The following is a 21,747-nucleotide window of genomic DNA, read 5'->3' on the forward strand; positions in this document are numbered from 1 at the left end:
ATCCTTTCCTAATTGCTTGTTTTTGTCAGGTTTGTCAAAGATCAGATGGTTGTAGATGTGTGGAGTTATTTCTGAGGCTTCTGTAATGTTCTGTTCGTCTATGTTTCTGTTTTGGTAACAGTAACATACTGCTTTTGTAACTATAGCCTTGAGTAAAGTTTTAAGTCAGGTAATGTGATGCCTCCAGCTTTGTTCTTTTTGCTCAGTATTGTCTTCACTATATGGACTCTTTTTGGGTTCCATATGAAATTTAAAGTAGTTTTTTCTAATTCTGTGAAGAAAGTCAATGGTAGCTTGAAGGGGATGGCAGTGAATCTATAAATCACTTTGGGTAATATGGCCATTTTCATGATACTGATTCTTCCTATCCATGAGCATGGAGTGTTTTTCCATTTGTTTGTGTCCTCTCTTATTTCCTTGAGCAGTGTTTTGTAGTTCTCCTTAAAGATGCCCCTCACATCCCTTGTCAATTTTATTACTAGATATTTTATTCTCTTTGTAGCAATTTTGAATGGGAGTTTGCTCATGATTTCGGTCTCTGTCTATTATTGGTGCATGGGAATGTTTGTGATTTTTGCACATTGATTTTGTATCCTGAGACTTTGCTGAATTTGCTTATCACCTTAAGGAGATTTGAGGCTGAGACAATGGGATTTTCTAAATATAAAATCTTTTCATCTGCATTCCCCTTTCTAATTGAATATGCTTTATTTCTTTCTCTTGCCTCATTGGCCTGGCCAGAACTTCCAATACTATGTGGAATAAGAGTGATGAGAGAGGACATCCTTGTCTTGTGCTGGTTTTCTAAAGGAATGCTTTCAGGTTTTGCTCATTAATTATGACATTGGCTGTGAATATGTCATAAATAGCTCTTATTATTTTGAAATTTATTCCATCAGTACATAGTTTGTTGAATGTTTTTAGCATGAAGGGATGTTGAATTTTATAGAAGGCCTTTCCTGCATTTATTGAGATAATCATGTGGTTTTTCTCATTGGTTTTGTTTATGTGATGGACTACATTTATTGATTTGTGTATGTTGAGCCAGCCTTGCATTCTAAAATAAAGCTGACTTGATCATGGTGGATAAGCTTTTTGCTGTGATGCTGAATTTGGCTTGCCCATATTTTATTGAGGATTTTTGCACTGATGTTTATCAGTGATATAGGCCTAAAATTTTCTTTTTTGTTGTTGTGTCTCTGCCAGGTTTTGGTATCAGGATGATGCTGGCCTCATAAAATGTGTTGCAGGGAATCCCTCTTTTTCTATTGTTTGAAATAGTTTCAGAAGGAATGGTACCAGCTCCTCTTTGTACCTCTGGTAGAATTCAGCTGTGAATCCATCTGGTCCTGGGCTTTTTAAAAATTGATAGGCTATTAATTACTGCCTCAATTTCAGAACTTGTTTTTGGTGTATTCAGGGATTTGGCAGCTTCCTGGTTTAGTCTTGGGAGGGTGTGTGCATCCAGGAATGTATCCATTTTTTCAAGGTTTTCTAGTTTATTTGTATAGAAGTGTTTATTGTATTCTCTGATGGTAGTTTGTACTTCTATGGGATCAGTGGTGATATCCCTTTTATCATTTTTTATTTTGTCTATTTGATTTTTGTCTCCTTTATTCTTCATCAGTCTGGCTATCTGTTTTGTTAATCTTTTCAAAAACCCAGCTCCTAGATTCACTAATTTTTTTAAGGGTTTTTTGTGTCTTTATATACTTCAGTTCTGCTCTAATCTTAGATATCTCTTATTTTTTGCTAGCTTTTGAATCTGTTTGCTCTTGCTTCTCTAGTTTTTTTTTATTGTGATGTTAGGGTGTCAATTTCAGATCTTTCCCACTTTCTCATGTGGGCATTTGGTGCTACAAATTTCCCTCTAAACACTTCTCTAGCTGTGTCCCAGAGATTCTGTTATGTTGTGTCTTTCATCTCATTTGTTTTAGAAAACTTATTTATTTCTGCCTTAATTTCATTATTTGCCCAATAGTCATTCAGGAGCAAGTTGTTCATTTTCCATGTAGTTGTGCTGTTTCAAGTGAATTAAAAAAATAGAAAACTTTTATATGATCAAGTTGTTACATTATTATTAAGTTTTGGTTTGCATCAGAAAAGAACTTAGAACTAATATTTTTTTAAAAAAAAATTAAGGTTATTACATCCATGTATCTCTCCACCTGTGCTTTTTTCAAATTAATTTAATTATTAAAACATTCATCAAAAGTATATCTCTTTTGTATTTTTAGTAGAGATGGGGTCTCACCACCTTGGTCAGGCTGGTCTTGAACTCCTGACCTCAAATCATCCACCCTTCTCAGCCTCCCAAAGTGCTGGGACTACAGTCATCAGTCACTGAGAATTAGCTGAGCATGGTGGTGCACCCCTGTAGTCACACCTAATTGTAGGGCTAAGGTAGGAGAATCACTTGAACCTGGGAGGCAGAAGTTGCAGTGAGCTGAGATCACACTGTTGCACTCCAGCCTGGGCAACAAGAGTGAAACTTCATCTCAAAAAAACCCAGTATATATCTTTCAAAACAATGTGAATATACTTAACATCTATAACTATAAACTTCAAAATGGTTAAGATGATAAAAATAAAGGCATATATTACCCTAATTAGCATAACATTAAAAAATTTAAACTATGTATGAACAACCAAGTCATTAATAGAATTGTGAAAAGGGTTCCTGTTTTCTAATATTAAGTTACATCTCTTTCTAAAAAGCATCTGGGTTAGAAAAACAAATGCAAATGTTAGTTTAATAACATGGAGTTCCTACTGTTGAATTACAAAAAAGAAAGAAATGTAAATCAATATTAGCCACCAATTAGTAGTCAGACACCCTTCTGTGTTAAAAATTTAGTTAAAATGTAAAAGATGTCAATATTAATTAGTAAAAATAAATACAGAAGAATTATACAAACATCCACATTTCAAGTTCATGCGTACTCAGTAAATTACAGACTTTGGCAAAAGGGTTAACTATATAGTCTCTCTCTCTGATTTTATCAGTGTGAAATATGACATAAATATAACATTTTAGTTTACCCATCATTTTGGAATTATTATCTTATCTCAAGCTTAACTAGAATACCCTAAGTTTCTTCTACTTGTAGGGTAGATTATCATTGCTAACACCATATATTTAAGAACAGAGATGTAAACCTATGTATTTAATTAATGAGAGCTATAAAAATTAATGTCTTTATATAAAACACTGCTAATTATGTGAGCCTATAGAATCACTTCACCTTTACTTTGTTTTTTTTTTTTAACACAACATGTCTGTTTAATTGATGCATTTTATTTTATTTTATTTCTGGAATTCTAGTTTTTATTTGTATGTGTCCCACCTTTTCTATGTTTCCTTTTTTTAACCTTAAGTTCTGGGATACATGTGTGAAATGTGTAGGTTTGTTACACAGGTGTACATGTGCCATAGTGGCTTGCTGCACCTACCAACCTGTCATCTATGTTTTAAGCCCCACACACATTAGGTATTTGTGCTAATGCTCTCCTTTCCCTTGTCCCCCAGCCCCTGACAAGTCCTGGTGTGTGACATTCCCCTCCCTGTGTCCATGTGTTCTCATTGTTCAACTTCCACTTATGAGTGAGACCATGTGGTGTTTGTTTTTCTGTTTCTGTGTTAGTTTGCTGAGAATTATGGCTTCCAGCTTCATCCATGTTCCTGCAAAGGACACGAACTTATTGTTTTTTATGGCTTCTGTATGCACTTTAAGGTACATGAACATTGTGTTACAGGGCTTTGAATCCTGGATCTAAAAAGGATTTAAATTTAGCAGCACACCAAGTCCTGCTAAATTTTAAAGTGTGACAGGAATTAAACCCCATTTCAGTCCCAGTGGAAGGTGCCAATCAAAATAAACTGCATTCCTGAGACACAGGGCCAGAAATTAAAGCTATTCAACTCCTCAAGGCCCACGGGCTGTCATAGAAGAGGTGGACATGTGTGACTGTAAGAGCCAATTTTGGGAGATAAAATAAGTCCAGTTTCTCTGTAAATTAATCATTAATGTGAAAGGCACATTGATGTAAGATCAGTATGTGGGCCCTTGTGTCAGATTAACAGGGTTTTCTTGAAGCATTTTCTGACTCCTAAATAAAGGTTATAATGATTATATAATAGGCATATGGAAGTTATATCTTATAATCAAGATTAAAATTTTATACTTTATTTACATAATTTTGAAAAACAAATTTAATTGGCTTCTTGCTGTTTTTATTAGGATTTATTATTTGGAAAATTAAGTCTCCTCTCTCAAAGATTGAAGGTTTTTACCTTTTTTATTGAAGTCCTTGAGTTATCATTTTGGTCAAATGAATGACCTATTTTACAATGATCTATGGTATCAAGTGTTTTAAACCTTTGATATTTCATGAACTTTCCAAAATCAAATTATAAATTGTTTTCTTCTGATCTAATTAATCCTTTAAGATAATAGGTTTCCTAAAGTCCAAAAATAAAGTAATTTGGCTTATTTGCTGTAAAAATTATATAGGAAACATAGTGAAATATGAATAGTGTTTGGTGTTTTTGTTTGTTTGTTTTGTTGTTGTTGTTGTTGTTGTTGTTTTTGAGAAAGAGTATCTCACCCAGGCTGAAGTGCAGTGGCACAATCTCGGCTAACTGCAACCTCTGCCTCCTAAGTTCAGGTGATTCTCTGGCCTCAGCCTCCTGAGTAGCTGGGACTACAGGCACGTGCCACCACACCTGGCTATTTTTTTTTTTTTTTTTTTTGTATTTCTAGTAGAGACGGAGTTTCACCGTGTTAGCCAGGATGGTCTTGATCTCCTGATCTCATGATCTGCCTGCTTTGGCCTCCCAAAATGCTAGCATTACAGGCGTGAGCCACCATGCTGGGCCAAGTTTTTTAGACTCTATTTGTATAAATATGTTATTGGTATGTGTTCCAAAATCATGGGAAACTCATATAATTTTGCTATGACTTAGTGTACATTATCAGCAATAATTATAACTGTTACATCAAATTATTGTGTGCCACAGAGATAGCAGATTTCCTTGTCAATTGTGTTCTTGATTATGGCTGTCCTAAACCTTCTGCCATCCACAGATAAGTTTTGTCTTGCTTTGATCCCTTTTAGAAGGTTATTTTATAATCAACTATAGAACTCCAACAGGTGTCCTTAAATGCAGGTTTCTGATAACTTTGGAGATTGTAACATTAGAATAGAGAAAACAACTTTCATGACTCTCATGGAAAGGTGAAATGTTCATGAATATCAAGCAGAGAAGGAGTTAACTGTGTAAACTGAACTAATAGAAGCATAAAGCAATCTTTTAAATTTTGTTTTTCAGAGTCTAGAAAACTAGGCTATTTGCAGCTTTTAACAATTGAGTCAAGTATACTCTTATGAACAAAATTTGAACCATATTTGTTTCTCTCTACCTGATTTCTCTAGAAACTATTTGTGAGAATTTTTAACTTATGACAGTTCAGTTATTTGCATAAGTACAATAAGAATCTGTTCTCATTTGTAACAGGACACAATTGGAGAAACTGATTATTTTACCGAGGCTTTTACTGGAATTCGGTGTTTTCCTTTAAGGAATCAAACTTGACTTATGGAGCCAATAAAAGCCCCTTGGAAAAACTGGCCTCATGTCTTTGTCTACATAGCCCCTGTACAGGGTTCCTGACTTGTGATGAGTAAAGGATAACACTTTCTGACAGGCCCAGAAGCCCCAAGTATATTTTGGAATCTCTAGAGGGGATTACCCAACTCATAGGTATTTGATGGCACAAATTCATGGCTGGGCTCAGCTTTAAAAAAGACTTATTTGAAGTTCGTTCTATGAAACAAAGTTTAGTCAAAGCCAAATTAAAAGCCTATAAAAATTATTATTCTTGCTGTACTTCATACAAATAATTAGGCCAAGTATAATAAAGCAAACCAGTCCTACAATGATTTGTCTTTAGTAAATACGGGAAAGTCAAGAGAGGAAAAATTATGTTTCAAAACCTGTAGTACACCTGTTTTTAGATTCTAATCTTGCCTAATATTTTTGAAGCATAATTTTTCTTGTTTTCAAAATAATGTTTTGAAAATGGCTACTAGGTTTCAAAATAATGTTTTCAATTTTTTCCCTTTTTTCTCCTATTTTTTTCTAATTTGGAGTCACTGAAAACTAAACTGTAATTTTGTAAAGCCCTGCACACTGAAGCTAGAGAACTTAATCTTCAGAAGAAAATAATAGCAACTTACTTACATTGATAAGCCACTTTCATACCTGCCTGCTGATGTATGAAGGGAGTTCAAAGTAATGTGGCTTATATCAGTTTTCCAGGATTGTTCTTTTGTTGTTGTTTTTCTCCTTTCCTCCCACTGTCTTCTCTTCCTAGAACATGAGACTTCACAGCCTTCTAAAAAAGAGTCTTCCTAATAATGTAGGACTTAACCTGTCTAGGAATAAACCATCTTAGCCATGGGAGATGAGACAAAACCAGAGAGTCATTTTCTTCTAAAACGATTTCTCCAAAAGATTTTTAATAAGGGAGGATATGTGAAAAGAAAATACCTTGGGCCCTCAAAATCACTAAAAGTCAAGCTGAGAACTGCTTAGAACAAACCTGCTTCCCATTCTATGCAAAGTCATTTTTCTGCTCACAGAGATAAATGCATATCTGATTGCTTCTTTTGGAGCGGTTCATCAGACATTCAGAAGAATGCAACCATTTTTCTCTTATCTACCTATGACCTGGAAGCCTCTGCACACCAACCAACAATGCTTTCTTAATTTTTCCAAAAAAAAAAAAAAACAGCCTCAAAATTCTTTCTACCTTGGAGAAAGTTTCTAAAAGATTAAGGAAGAAACGCATAAAATGTTGGGAACTGCAGAAGTGAGCAGGTTCCTTGTCTTCTTTCTCTAACAGGGACAGGCCAGAACAGAGATGTGCTGAAGTTATAACAAAAATAAAGAGAAAAAGTGATTCCTAAATGTTCTGTTAGTGCTTGGCCATCAGAAAACTGAAAGCAAAGCAAGTTCAGTTGAGCATACTGCTTTCTGCATTAAAAAAAAAATACTCAGTTTATTTCTTTAGTTTATTGAGGATTTTTTGTCAAATATTGTGTAGTTATTGTGTTCAGTGGTTTTATTTTAATCCAAGTAAAATAAAATACATAAAAGAGAAATTCTGTCAGTTTTTGATATTTCCAGACAAAAAATAATTCCTTCTCTGCTAACTTCTGTTCCACCCAAAGGGACACCAAGAGGTATGATTTGATACTGTATTTGGGCTACAAAACTTGCCATAACTGGCTGGGCCAGGAGTGGGCACCTGGCTGCTGGATTTAGAGTGGTATAGTCATTGATGAATTTGGAGTTTTGACTAAGAAATTTAATTTTCTATCTAAGTGGGTCATTTGAATGTCAGAAATGCAGAAATTTAGAGCTGCAATTCAAAAGCCTGTCTGCACAAATGGCCAATAAGCACATAAAAAGATGTTCAATATTATTAGTCATCAGGGAAATGCAAACCAAAACCACAATGAAATACCATTTTACACTGAACAGAATGGCTATAATTTTTTTTTTTTTTGAGATGGAGTCTTACTCTTTCACCCAGGCTGGAGTGCCATGGTGCGATCTCAGCTCACTGCAACCTCTGCCTCGCAAGTTTAAGCTATTCTCCTGCCTCAGCTTCCCAAGTAGCTGGGATTACAGGTGCCTGCTTATACACCCAGCTAATTTTTTGTATCTTTAGTAGAGATGGGATTTCACCATGTTGGCCAGGCTGGTCTCAAACTCCTGACCTCGTGATCTGCCCACTTCAGCCTCCCAAAGTGCTGGGATTACAGGCATGAGCCACCACACCTGGCCAGCTATATTTTTTAAGGGGACAACTTAACAGTTACTGACAAGGATGTGGAGTGAAAATGAAATCTTGTGCTTTGCTGGAAGGAAGGTAAGAGAGTGCAAGCACTATGGAAAATAGTTTGATAGTTCCTCAAAAAGTTAAACATAAAACCACCATGTAATTCAGCAGCTTCACTCCAAGACATATACCTCAAACAATTGAAAGTAAGGCCTCAAACCTGTATTTGTTTATCCACATTCATAGCAATGTTATTCACAATTGCCAAAAGGTGAAAACAACACAAATGTCCATCAACAAATGAATGGAAAAACAAAATATGGTGTATATATACAGTAGAATATTATTCAGCCACAAAAAAAAGTTAAATTTTGATATATGCTCCAATATGAATGGACCTTGATGACACTATGCTAAATGTAATAAGTCATATACAGAATGACATATACATATTGTACGAATCCACTTTTGCGACATGCCCAAAGTAGAGAAATTCATAGAGACCATAGAATAGAGGTTACCAGGACCTAGGAGGGAGGGGAGCATGAGGAGTTGTTTAATGGATACAGAGTTCATGCTAGAAATGATGAAAAAGTTTTGGGTAAGGGTAATAGTGATGGCAACAGCTACCCATCTAGAGCTGCTGCTACCAAGACACAGACTGCAGTAGGGAGGCTGGGCCAGGGCTATAAAGTTCTATGGAGCGCGCAGGATCCCCACCCTCCCTGGGTGCTGCTGCAGCTGCCCTGATGCAGGTCAGGACAGGAGTCGCTGTGTTCTTAGGGGCTCAGAAAGGCACCCCTGCCTCCCGCAGGCTTGGAAGTTCCTGCTCCCACTGCCTGGATTTTTCCTACCGTCAGCGCCAGCTCCCATCTCAGAGGCACCCAGAGGCTGGATCTACGCTCTCCCTGGAGCCAGGGGAGCAGGTAAAAGTGGGAGCCCCGCCCCTTTTGTGTTGGCAGGATGAGAGCTCCCGGAGATGTACCTGCCACCCTCTCAGGAGCAGGACCTGGGTTTTTCTGCAGTCTGCACCTCTGAAACAATAGGAATGGTTATATAATATCGTGAATGTATTTAATACCACTGCATTGTACTTACCATGGTTAGAATAATAAATATCATGTTATATATATTTTTCCTCTGTGTGTGTGTGTGTGTGTGTGTGTGTGTGTGTCTATGTATGTGCGTTTTAAGCCTGTCTGTCCAGAGAAAACAAGCATGGGAAAAAAGTGGCCCCAGAGTCCCTGGCAGTTTTCCATTTTCATAGTGGACCTGGAATATAGAAATACTGACCAGACTTGGACTGAGAACATTTAAATTCTGAAAGTATGAGGCAATTTTGATCAGGAAACACATACACTTGAACACATATGGGGTGGCTGAATAATGCCTCTCCAAAAATATCAAGGTCCTAATTCCCAGAAGCTTTGAGTGTTATATTGCAAAAGAGATTTCACAGATGTGATTAACAATCTTGAGATGGGGAGATTATCCTGGATTATCCAAGTTGGTCCTAAGTATATGCAAATGACCTTCTAAGCGGAAGGCAGAGGGAGATTTGACTGCAGAAGAGAAGAAGGTGACGCAATAGAGAAAATGTGTTCTCTTTCTGGGTCCACAAGGGGGCGTAGTTTCTAGGGCAAGAACTTCCTAGAGCCATGCCCCTCTGGTCTCTCTCCATCTTGGAGATTTAATGGTTTATGTTTGAATTTCATGGGCGGGAAGAAACTAAGAGTCAATCACTCCAGTGGAAGTTCTAAGGAACTCCTTTCATTGGCCCAGTGTCTTAGAGAAGGTGGGGGTTCCTCCCAGGTTAAAAGTCCCCTTCTTCCACATCCCTTTGGGCTCCATGTTTTGGATTCCCTTCCACCCTGGTGGAAGCCATCTTTTGCTCTTATGGATTTCCCCTCTTGGGTCCCCTTCCACACTCTTCGTGGAAGTTTTCTCTCTTCTCCCCCTTTTTTTTTTTTTCCTCTTTTCTCTGCCTAAATAAAATCACCTTTCTGCAACACTTCTTGGGACTGGTATTTACAAGCTTACCATGCACCTGCAGTGGTCCCCTCTCTCATTCTTGAGATAGCAGAGACTAAGAACCTACAACATTCTCTCAGGGGAGGCCCCCCCCCAAAAAAAAACCTGGTTACATGATGATGATGAAAGCAAAGAGATAAAAGATAATGTGATACAGAGACACAAGCTAAGGAGTGAGGACAGCCTCTATGATCTGGAAAAGGCAAGGGAGTTGATTAACCCTTATAGCCTCCAGAAGGAGCTGTCCCTGCCAGCATGTTGGTTTTAGCCCCATAAATCCTATTCTGAACTTCTGTCATAAATATAACACATTGTGTTGCATTAAGTCATAATATTTGTCATCATTTGTTATAATGACAATAGGAAACTAATACATCACAGACATAAAAATCGTCTTGAAAATTTAAAGTTAACATTTAAATTTGAATTCAACCTAGCAAAACCTTGTGATGAAAAGCAAGTTATAAAACCAAATTTTCACTGATGGTCACAAAATTTAATTTAGCAGAATATCTCAAAGCTCCTCAGAGGGTACTTAGAATAAAAAGCAATGATTCTGAGGGCTTTTCAAAAATCCTTTGGAAAACTTTGTAGAAGGGAAGAATATCAGGGGAGACATTTTTCAAAGCAGACTTTTTTTTAAAAAAATAAAGTCATAAAAGTGAATTTTTCATGAAATAATTTGTCTTCATTTAAGAAATTGTTGCCTTTAAAGAGTTATCTTGGCACTGATGATTGGCATTGGATGATTTTAATTCTGAGATGTCTGTTATCATAAAGGAAATTATGAGAACAAATGATTGAGCTGTAAGACTACAGAAGAGGAGGAGGGTAAAAATCTTGAGGTGAGCTTAAGTAATACACATCCTGGATAATCAGATGCCTTTTATGCTAATGTATATTATGATGTTTGTGTTTTAATTAAATGTTTTTCTACTGATAAGAAAGATTTGAAATGGACAATGGATCCAATCAACAATATTTCTTGGGGGTGCATTTCCACTGATGCCAGCCACAAGGACAAATCATATACCCCATATTTTTCATTATCTGTAAGCCTGCCACATTATAATCTGCCACATGGATATAAAATGGGATTTCTTTCTGAGAAAGATACTTTTCAAGATAACATAAAATTTGTGACATGTGCCTTTGGTTTCTGTATTTGGGGATAGTATAACCCATTCTCAGCTCACAGGACTGTTCCATCACAACCCAAGAGATAAGCTCCCCCTCTGGACCCAGCACACCAAATCCTAGAAAATCCTGGAGGCAGCGTTCAGTGTATTTCAAGCTCCTCTCATTTTTTCCAAAGGCCCAGTGTTCATTTATAAGACCTGCATGTGAAGCATCTAAGAACATGCTTGAAAAATTTCTTTTCCTGTGAAGAAAAAAAATTTTGCATTTATTCAGCCAATATTTACCAAACACTAAAATTGCAATAAATAAATAAATAAATATAACACTATTCCTTTTCTTGAGGATCCTACAGCCTAGAGGAGACAATAGATGCATAAAAACTACCTTTTCTATTTCTGCTTCAAAATGTTTCCAAATAATTGATGGGGGAACACCATGTGTTTTATGGTATGTTTCATAACAGAGGGATAGTATGATATATTGTAGAACATCTCAAAATGTCTCATCAAGTACCCTAAGGAAAAAAATGAACACATGTCCCTAAAAGACTGAGGATATAGACCAGAAAACCCTCCATATGGCTGAATTTACATGAAACTATGTGTATTTTGAGTTCTCCTGCACAAAATCTCTAAATACACAAGATAGTATTTCATTCAACAGATATTCAAATACAACATATTTTACAGGGAGATGAGAACAATGCTGATTTTACACCTTCATGTGTCCCTAAGTCCATCATCACATACCTTTAGGGAATTACCAAAAATGCAGTTTAAGAAGCTGCAATATAGGGAAAAGAACACTAAATTTTTGGTGCTGACCATTGGGATTTTAATCCTGATTATTTTATTTTGGAAAAGTTACGTGAGACCCAGTTTTCTTGTTTGTAAAATTATAGTAATATTCTCTGTAAATATGGGGATGATGGAAGAGAGATCTCCAGGAAGTTTGCCTCTCTCCAGGGAGGAAGAGTTTTGAGAAGTTTGTCAGTTTCAGAGTCACTTCACGTTTGCCAGTGGGCAAGTGACTGAACACTAAGTTTTCTATAGGTCGTGCTTTGTTTTTGCTCTCTTCCATGTCTGACCTGATCCTGGGCTTGCTTCCTGAAAGATCTCAAGTAACCTTTCCTGCACCCCCTCCTGTGGATAGTCAAACCTAGAATGGAAGGTATCAGTATATCCATGTAGGTGTTGAAGGATCACCTTAGGGCAGGTACTTCATACCAAATTTCCAGAGTTATACTACTAAATATTATTTAATCCCCATTTTCTCTGTGTATATGTTCCTCTTAAGAGTCTTATGGGAACACTGGTGGGGCAAAGCAGGATTTGAACAGTGTTTACTTTTCTGGCTAACTCAAATGTATCTATGAGTGTGTGTTTAGATTTTATTTAGTTTTTTAATTAGTAATAAAATTGTAAAGCATAAATTGATTATTAGAGGAAAGAAAATCTCTCTTCTTTCTCTGATCTCCTATTATCCATTTACTTTCTTTAGAAGTGACCAGTAATGCCAATGTATTTTGCACAACTTTCCAGTTAGTCTACACAATTTTAGATGCATACATTTGTTTATTGACACAAATTACATATTACATACATTGTTCTATCCACCTTATTTTTTTACTTAGCAATTTGTTTTGAAAATCTTTTCTAATCTGTCATGTAGAGATGCTTCATTCTTTTTAATTGCTGCATAGTATCCTAATTTTTCAGTATACCATAATAAATGTATCAATTTTCCCATTACTGTATGTTTAGGTTGTTTCATAAGTTATGATATCACACATTAAATTCATGAAAGTGTTGCTATCCAGTTTGGTAATACCATTCATTTAATATGCATATTCTTTGACTCAACAATTTCAATTCTAGTAATTCATCTTTCAGAAATATTGATACAACTGTGCAATGATCTATTTATGATGATATTCATTGCAGAAGTTGCAGTAAAGTATGTGTACGTGTTGTAAAAATAAATAAATAAAATAACTCATACAGAGCACTAAAAGCATGCATATTAGTGTCAAGAATATTTACATCTGGCAGAGGAACCCAAGTAGACAGATTTTATTTTTTAATTTATACACTTATGTACTTTCTATAAGCATGTAGCATTTTGTAAGACATAAATAGTTTCAGTAAACATTTTCCAATGCCACCATGATGTCCATTCCCCTCTCAGAAGGACCCTTGTGAGCCCCAAGTGAGATAATATGCATAAAGATCTTGTCTAATGAAGGTTATGCACATGCTCAGCATACAGTCGCCAACGTAACTCCCTTTCTTTACCCATGCAATTGTATAACCGATCATAATTTAGTTTCAAGTCCTACATTTCCAAGTACAACCTTTGCGGCAACTTAATAATTCTATCAAGGAATTTGGGAAGCAAAAGGTAAAATCTCACTTGTTATTGTCATCCACTTTATGCATTTCAAATAACTCCATCTTGTCATTACTTGAAGTTTTGTGTTCCTTTAGTAATTCTGGTTTGAAGAGCACGGTTTTCACGTAATCTACCTGCACTGTTTTTGAAGCTGCAACCTTTCTTATTGCTTCATTCAGGCCCTCCTGGCAACCTGGAAAGAGGAGAAAGACAAGTACTGCTTTATCCCTTCCATATCAACTAAAACTAACCCATGGGTCTTTTCCTTTTAACTCAGACTAGTTACCTTGAATCTGGAAAGTTTGCTCCCAATTGATAACCTCGGAGCAGGACAAGATCTCCTCCAACTTGTCAGGAGCTTTGGTGAAGATGTGATAAGTGTTGGTATAATGATCCTGGTCATCTTTCATCTCCTGACATAACACATATCAATCATATTTACATAGCACTACAATTTACAAAATGTTCTTGCATAGGTCTAGAATGCTAGAGATTCAATTGTTTAAAACATTTTGTTTTTCTGAGATAGGTGTAGAAAATGGCCTTGGAGTCCCTTCAAGAATAACTCACTGTTGATACACTGAAGATAGTTTCTTTCTTTTAGGGCACTAAAGTGAACCGCTCTTGAGAGAGTGAATAAATAGTTCCATTGTCTAGAAGGGGAAGTGTACCCAAAATGGTACATGTTAAGGATTTTTTTTTTTTTTTTTTTTTTTTTTTTTGAGACGGAGTCTAGCTCTGTCACCCAGGCTGGAGTGCAGTGGCATGATCTCGGCTCACTGCAACCTCCACCTCCCTGGAGCAATTCTCCTGTCTCAGCCTCCTGAGTAGCTGGGACTAGAGGCACCTGCCACCACACCTGGCCAATTTTTGTATTTTTAGTAGAGACATGGTTTTGCCATATTGGTCAGGCTCGTCTCCAATTCCTGACCTCAGGTGATCCTCCCACCTCAGCCTCCCAAAGTGCTGGGATTACAAGTGTGAGCCACCATGCCTGGTATGTTAAGGATTTGAAAGAGAAGATGCCTAAGGTATGGAAAGAAATATAAAGAGCAGGTTTGGCCAGGATGTTGGTTTTTGACGAGGTGACACCTGAGTTGATCCTGACCCAGCACTCTGGGGCTGGCTCAGTGATTGGCTCTTGGTGTGCATCTGAATAGATAAACTTTTGGAAAGAACCATTGTTCCAGAGTTAGTCTAGTACCTAGAATAGACAGCACAGTTTGCCTCCACATGCCTGCCTACCCTCTGCATTGGCACTTCCCCTTGGGAGTCCTTGCAGGTAAAAACACTTCTTAATCATTGTCATTCATAGAAATCTAGGTTGAAATATCTTGATGGAAAAGGTTGACTGAACAAAATCCTAATTTTATTTACACATCCTGGATTATTGATTACTGGATCTAAGTTCAAGCCTTATCTCTGCCCTATCTCCTCTCCCAAACAGCCCTTCCAAAACCTGCATACCTCAACGGTACCAAGGTTCTTCTCATCACCCCTCAATATCAGTTCCCTCATTGCCATGCAGAGAACGTCTAGAGAGTGACTGCCCTGCTATTCAGCAACTATTGCTCCTACCTGTTTCTTAGGCCGAATAATGACCGTCTGGTAATCTGGCCAGGCATCTACCAGTACCTCCATGTTGAACGGGTTTTTATTTTTTATGTTGAAAATGGCACCATATACCTATAATGCAACAGAGCAAAACAGAAGGGGATCAGTTTTTCTCCAATATAAGGTCTTTTATGTGGCATGGGAAATAAGGACAAAAGGTCTAGGAGGACTTAGGATGGGGCCAGTGCTTCCAGGATGGCTCATTGGACTACTTACTGAGTTATGCTGCAAGAGGGCCTAATAAGCCACCACAAAAATCCGAGTTAATGCATGAATCATTAGGAATTGGCTTCCCTGACATTCATTTACTATTTTTTAATTAATGCCATTTTCTCATTTTCTTCTTTCTTTATTTCATAACATACTATTTATTTGTATCTGTTATGTACAGGTCTGTGTTAAGCATGAAAAACTCAAAGGTGAATATGATATGGCCACAACCCTAAAGTTAAGTTTAGAAGAATAGAGAGTATATATTTTAACCATCATAGAACACACAGTCTGAGAGATACTTGTATATGGTGGTATAGGATCCCAAGGAAGAAAAGTACTACCTGTCCAGGAAGTGATGGGGAGACTTACATAAGAAGTAATGTCTGAACTGGGTATTGATGAATCAGTAATGTCTTTTTCTGGCAAAATAGAGAATGAGAGCAAGTTATTACAAGTAGGAGAAAAAGCACAAGTGAAATGATTAAGAGTATGGCAGATTATATCATGCCTACTGAATTGTGTGGGGCTCAATAGTTGCAGCATGTGGTATACGGCAGGAGAATGTTGAGAGGCAAAATAGAAAAGGCCAGAGAATTGTGCATTAAACCGTGTAACCCAATTAAGCCCTGGAGATGGACTCTGCAAATTTGCTATGGCAAGTTTTTTAAAAAGGGAGGGATATGATCCTATATGTGTTATATAGCTGACTCTCATCACCGAATTGTAGCTAGATTGTTAAGACTGGAGACAAGGAGATATTTAAATTACCTGGAAGAGGTGAGGAAGTACACCAGAGACAGCAGAAGGATAAATTTAAAAATAATTAAAAGGAAGCAACGTAGGCGATTGACTGGATATAGATATTAAGATCATCTTTGAACAGATTCTGACTTTAGACTTGCATTCCCGTCTCTCCAGTAAGGTTCTGAACCCTAAATCTGTCCTCCTCACAACTCAGCCCTCTCTCCTTTGATCTCCTTCTAGTTCCTTACCTTTATAGATTCAGGGTTTCTCTTTTCCAAGGATTTATACAGAGTCTGTAGAATCTGAGTGTCATGAAGCACAAACATCTTATACAGCACTTCAGCTTCCTTTTCTCAAGAAGATGCTCTAAGGAAATAATCACATGAACAAAAATACTATAATAGTGTCCAGAAAGAAGAGGAAGGAGAAGTCGCCAGGGACATCATACACTGTTAGCAGTGACAGGCTTTAGAAATTATCCAGTCCAAACCTTTCAGTTTACAAATGAGAAACTAAAGCCCAGGGATGCAACTATACCTCAGGGATTCTTAGTAATCGCCATAAAATTCCACTTAAAATGTACCATAACATATCTGGTAAAATAAACCTCCCATGCCCATTTGATTCAAATCAGGTTAAGAATATAGAGAGTGAATGCCTTCAGCTGTCCAGATGCAAATGTCTGGCTGCCCCTCTGGAGAGCACCTTCACCTCCAAGCATTAAAACATTTGCTCTAATGTTACCATAGCATGGGTACTATTTTCAGCTATCATGAAAGAATGTAATCATCTGGGAAAAAACTTTCAGACTATATTGTATGTAGCCCTTTTTCTCCTAAGGGAAAAGAAAAAATTATTGATTGGGGTGATACCATCAAGTAGAACTTGGCAATATCTAGGTGTTGGAATTATGCATTATCAACCTTAAAAATAGAGCAAACTCTTTTATTCAGTAAGTCCACATCTATAAACTCATCTCAAGGAATTAATAATAAATATGTTTTAAAATGTAAAAATTAAAAAAATTAGTATAATTTGATACTGTATATTAGATATAATACAAAATTCATTATGAAGAAATGATCAAGTTAATGATTACCAGACAGCTATCAAAATGATGTCTTTGACTAGTGTTTCATGATGTAGGAAAATATCTGTGTCATAAAGTTAGGAAAATATATGATGTAATCCCAAATTAATAATATAAAGATGTATACATGAATGGTTATCTGTGTATATATGCATGTGCGTATACCCACCTGAAAGTCTTTCTGAAACAAAGTGGTATATAAATAAGATATACATATGAACTTTTAAACTTTCTTCCAGCCATATACACATGGCTGACAATATATATAATTATATAATATATATTTACATTATATGTCTGACCTCTCATATGACATTTGAAGGCAATATGTAAGAATGGCCATATTTTCTAAAAACCAACTAATATAAAAATTTCTACACCATTTCGATGGCTTGCAAGGAAGCCATTAATATTTTTTGCAATCCTAGAAAACTCAGCACATATGATATCTATGTATGCATGTACATATGTAAGTATATAGCCAGAATCAATACAAAAGGAAGCACAGTGGTTAACAAGATGGGCTTTGGAATCAAACAAACCAAAACTCCACCACTGGCTCCTCTTCTGGCTATCTGGGTCACCTTATGTAAGTCAAATTATTTGAGTCTCTGACTCAGTTACATTATCTACAAAATTGGGAGAGTAATATTTACTTTGTAGATTGTCATGAGAATTTCATTACCACTAAAGGTATGTGAAGTGTTTAGCAGAGTAGTGAACTGTGTATATACAAGGTTCTGAAGGAAATTTTAAAGACCTTTAAATTCAATGAAGGTGACCATTCCACCAGACAGAAACATAATTGAAGAAAACTGCAACTTCAAAGATAGACTATATGTAACTTGCTTGAATAAATCTATTGACACAAAATAGACATTTGGAGGGAAACTGCAGATCTAGAACAAGCCACTGTGTTTCTGTCACTGTCTAGAATGATGGGTGCATTAACCAAATGGTACAAAATTCTGCCCATTCTGCAGGCTTTGGTAGCATATTTCCCCAGAGTAGAGTAATCTCCTTGGTAAGTGGTACCATGTCTTATTCTTCTTTATTACTCAAGCATCAAGCACAGCACTTAGCATAGTGTAAACATTAATAAACTTTTGTTCAGTGAATGAACAAATAGAATCAGTGAAGGGTAGAAATTGGGTTTTTAGAACACCTTTTCTCAAAGACTGAACATCAAGCCTCTTTGCTCCAGGCATAGTCAAGTTTCTCAGAAAAATGTGGCTGCTAACAGAAACTTTCAAAGCAGAAGAAAACACCCAATAGTAGGGGGTTTTGCAATGAAAATTTGGTTTATAACCTGTAGGCGAGGCACAAAAATGTGGATTAAATAAAGGTTGTAAATGGGCTGTTGCCACTTCCAATAGCACATGCTCTTCCACCCCCTTCCTTTTCACAGTCAGCTTCCCCCCATGGCAGAACCCTGGTTTAGCTACCACCAATGAGAGACACCTAGTTTCAACTCTCTCCAAGGTGCCAAGGCAGTAGAATCTTTATGGCTCAACCTAATCCAATAGTCCAATATAATATAATATAGTCTTCAATACATTATAATGGAGGATTATAAGAGAGTTACTATTGGATCAAATGTTGTTTAACAAAACGAGAAAAGGAGAGGATCCAGTAGAAGAGATAGAAAAAGTGGATAGAAAAACAATGTGAAAAACAAGAGAAGGATCTTAAAAGTCAAAATAGGAGAAACTTTCAAGGAAATAGTGACCAAAGCAGTCAAAGGCTGCTGAGAAGCTAAAAGAGATGAATACTAAAAATGGCAGTGCATTTTGGAGTTAGGAGTTGATTACTGACTTAGTAAGAGAAGTGGATGGGAGAAGAAACCAAGTTATGGGGGTTGGAGATGTAATGAAATGTGAAGAAGTAAAGGTAATTTTTTCAAAGAGCTTGATCAGGAAAGGAAGAAGAACACTAGAGTATCAAGGGGAAGAAGAAAGATACAAAAACTCAAAGAAAGGCATTTCTCTTATTAGATGAGAGTCAAGCACACCTATACTAACTACAAGAGGTGAGATGTAAGTAAGTGATAGGCCAATGTGTATAACAGGACATAGAAAGGTAACAGAAATTCACTGACCCTATATACAAAATGCCAACTACGATTACAGCTTCTTTATGTTGATTAATTCATTTAATCATCAACCACAATTCTAAGCATAGTTGTTGAAATTAGTTTTGGACAGGAAGAATACCTCTTCCAGTGAGAAGTCAGAAAAAATTTTAGGATGGATGTAGATACAGGTGTATGTATGTAGGTATACAGCAGGTCCTCAAATAATGTCATTTTGTTCAATGTCTTTTCATTATAATGTTGAAGAGAAAAAAAAATCAATTCCTGTCTGGACTACTGTCTATGCTCAGTTTGTATGTTCTCCTCATGTCTGCATGGATTTTCTCTGGATAATTCTGTTTCCTCTCACATCTCAAAAATGTGTACATTAGTTAATTGGCATGTCTAAATTGTCCCAGGATAAGTGAGTGTGTGTGTTTGTGAGTGTGTGTGCCCTGATGAAAGGGTGTCCAGTCCTCCAGTTCAGGGTGGATTCCTGCCTTGTGCTCTGAGCTACTAGGATAAGCTTCAGTCACTTGCACCCCGGAACTAGAATAAGCCAGGTGAAAAATGAAAGAATAAATGAAATATTCATAATAAAACAAAAATTCATAAAGTCTGTGATAATCATACAAATGCATAACAATAAACAATGCTGTGCAAAAGGACTCAGCAAGCCCATCATATATGTGATTGATTTTTAACTTCATAGAGGCAAGAGGTGCTCCTTACAATGTTTGCTTTGCAAACATTTATTTCTCAGTTTAGCCCACCACCACTGTGGTCACCATCACACACTGACTCACCAAAAATCAGTAAATAGTTACCTTACTTGTTTTTATTAATATTTCTTAAATGTATATACAGCTTACATGTATTTCAAAGTTTTATATTAGAAGTGTTTGAGATCTTCATTTATAAGTTTGGTGTTGTTTTTGCGACCAGAAATATGCTATGGTAACTTTATTCTTGTTTATAATAATTAGCTTATGGTAAAATTGGTTTTGTTTTATGTTGTTTCATTTGAACTTCCAGTTTCCAGGAACCTGTCGACAATGTTAAGTAAGAACTTACTGTATATAAAAATACACAGGGTTAGAAAAAAAGAGCTGAAAGTTGGAGAGTTATTTTTGAATATCTACATCCTGGAAGAGGTAAAATTTCTTTCTATTCCCCAAATCAGTTTTTAGAAGTGAATGGGTGAAGAAGTATGCCAAGAAAGTTTGGAGGAAAAGAAATAGGATTTTATGGGAATGAATGGCTTTTGACATTAATGGGAGAAAAAGTAGACTAGAATTAGCAAGGACTGGCAAGCATGCTTAGGATCGTGTAAAGATGGACACTACGATTTGGAAGTGTTACTCGATAATATATTGAGTTCAGCTCCCTGAGAGTAGAAGCAGAGAAAATAAATTGAAACAAACCAAGATTAGGTTTTTCAGGGCTGGAGTAGCAAAAAAGGATAAGGGACAAAGCATTTGAGAATATATAAATGAGAGATTGAAACTAACAAACTGTCACATCTAGGAGAAAGAAGAAAAAAAGTAAAGTAGGTTGGAGACGAATAAAGTGAGAAAATATAGGCAAAGCAATGGTTGAAAGTACTTGTTGAAGTCAAAGAATAGCAATGGTAATAGACAGGGGAAACTGTACTTACAAATGGGAGACTGAGGTCAGATATTAGACTGTTAGAGGTTAAGATTTCAGAGGTATTCCAAGGAAGATCAGTCTGGGATGTATGGCTTTGGATTCAACTCCAAGTCAACAAAGTAGGAGCCAAGAAGGGAATGGGAGTTTCAGGTATCACAGGCATGAACAGGATGTAACAGGCATTTGTTAGAGAGAAAAATTACGTGTCAGGTGCCAAATGTTTTAATGAGTCGAGAGAAATTTGTCAGAGGACAACAGAAAAGCATTGTTTTATTCCAGCCACATGACACAGAGGGAAGAAGGAAGATTTTTCTATGCAAACAAACAAGTAATACTTTAGAAGCAAAATTGGAGGCAAGGAGAACACTGATTTTTGTATCCCACAATATTACTATGGAGATCTAGAGGGTGTCAGGGAAAGATGTAAGCATATGGATAATTTACAATTCAAGGAAAACGTTTGGACATTTTACAAATTCAAAAGTATAAACACTGGCTATTTATAAAGTATTTTTCAGCTTCAGGTACTTAAAAGGTTTTGAGGAAATTGTTCTCAACACTGAGACCCTGGTGAGTGCTCCTTCCAAAGGTTTGCAGGGGAAAATAAATAAATTAACAAATACAAATGAGTTAGAGTAAGAATCACAATTAATTGAAGTGCTGAGGGGGAAAAAAAGACTGTTCTAAACAATCCTGCTTCCTGAAGTTTTTTCATAGACCTGTAGGCATACCACCTGCTGCACTTGCTCGCTATGTCAATGGAAAGGTTTCTGTAACTAACACTCTGTGGACTCAGACACACTAAACTTCAACTGACTCACGTTGTCACTCCTTAGCAAAAAGCTTCAAGAAGTTATGGGTTCCTGTAGATGAAACCAGCCATTCTGTCCATTGACAGGAAGTCAGAGGTTTTGTGGTCCAGAGGAGGACTGAGAATGTGTTCTGCACTGAGT

At 36.6% G+C, this 21,747-nt stretch overlaps 2 protein-coding genes across 10 annotated transcripts in view; one reads left to right on the forward strand and one right to left on the reverse strand.

Moving 5' to 3' along the window:
- Positions 1-21,747, forward strand: part of LOC101034255 (glycine N-acyltransferase-like protein 1) — a 115,504-nt gene that overhangs the window by 60,378 nt on the left and 33,379 nt on the right. The window lies entirely within an intron of this gene.
- The window catches only part of GLYATL2 (glycine-N-acyltransferase like 2), a 47,252-nt gene continuing 36,133 nt past the window's right edge, over positions 10,629-21,747 (reverse strand). Inside the window, exons 2-6 of the mRNA XM_003920159.4 lie at positions 16,232-16,349; positions 14,991-15,098; positions 13,699-13,825; positions 13,434-13,605; positions 10,629-11,262 (exon numbers count right to left, since the gene is read on the reverse strand). Coding sequence (XP_003920208.1) covers positions 10,854-11,262; positions 13,434-13,605; positions 13,699-13,825; positions 14,991-15,098; positions 16,232-16,309 — 894 coding nt within the window. The 5' untranslated portion in view covers positions 16,310-16,349 and the 3' untranslated portion in view covers positions 10,629-10,853. The remainder of the gene's footprint in view (positions 11,263-13,433; positions 13,606-13,698; positions 13,826-14,990; positions 15,099-16,231; positions 16,350-21,747) is intronic.

This window comes from Saimiri boliviensis, chromosome 6 (assembly GCF_048565385.1).
Source record: "Saimiri boliviensis isolate mSaiBol1 chromosome 6, mSaiBol1.pri, whole genome shotgun sequence".
Taxonomy (NCBI): domain Eukaryota; kingdom Metazoa; phylum Chordata; class Mammalia; order Primates; family Cebidae; genus Saimiri; species Saimiri boliviensis.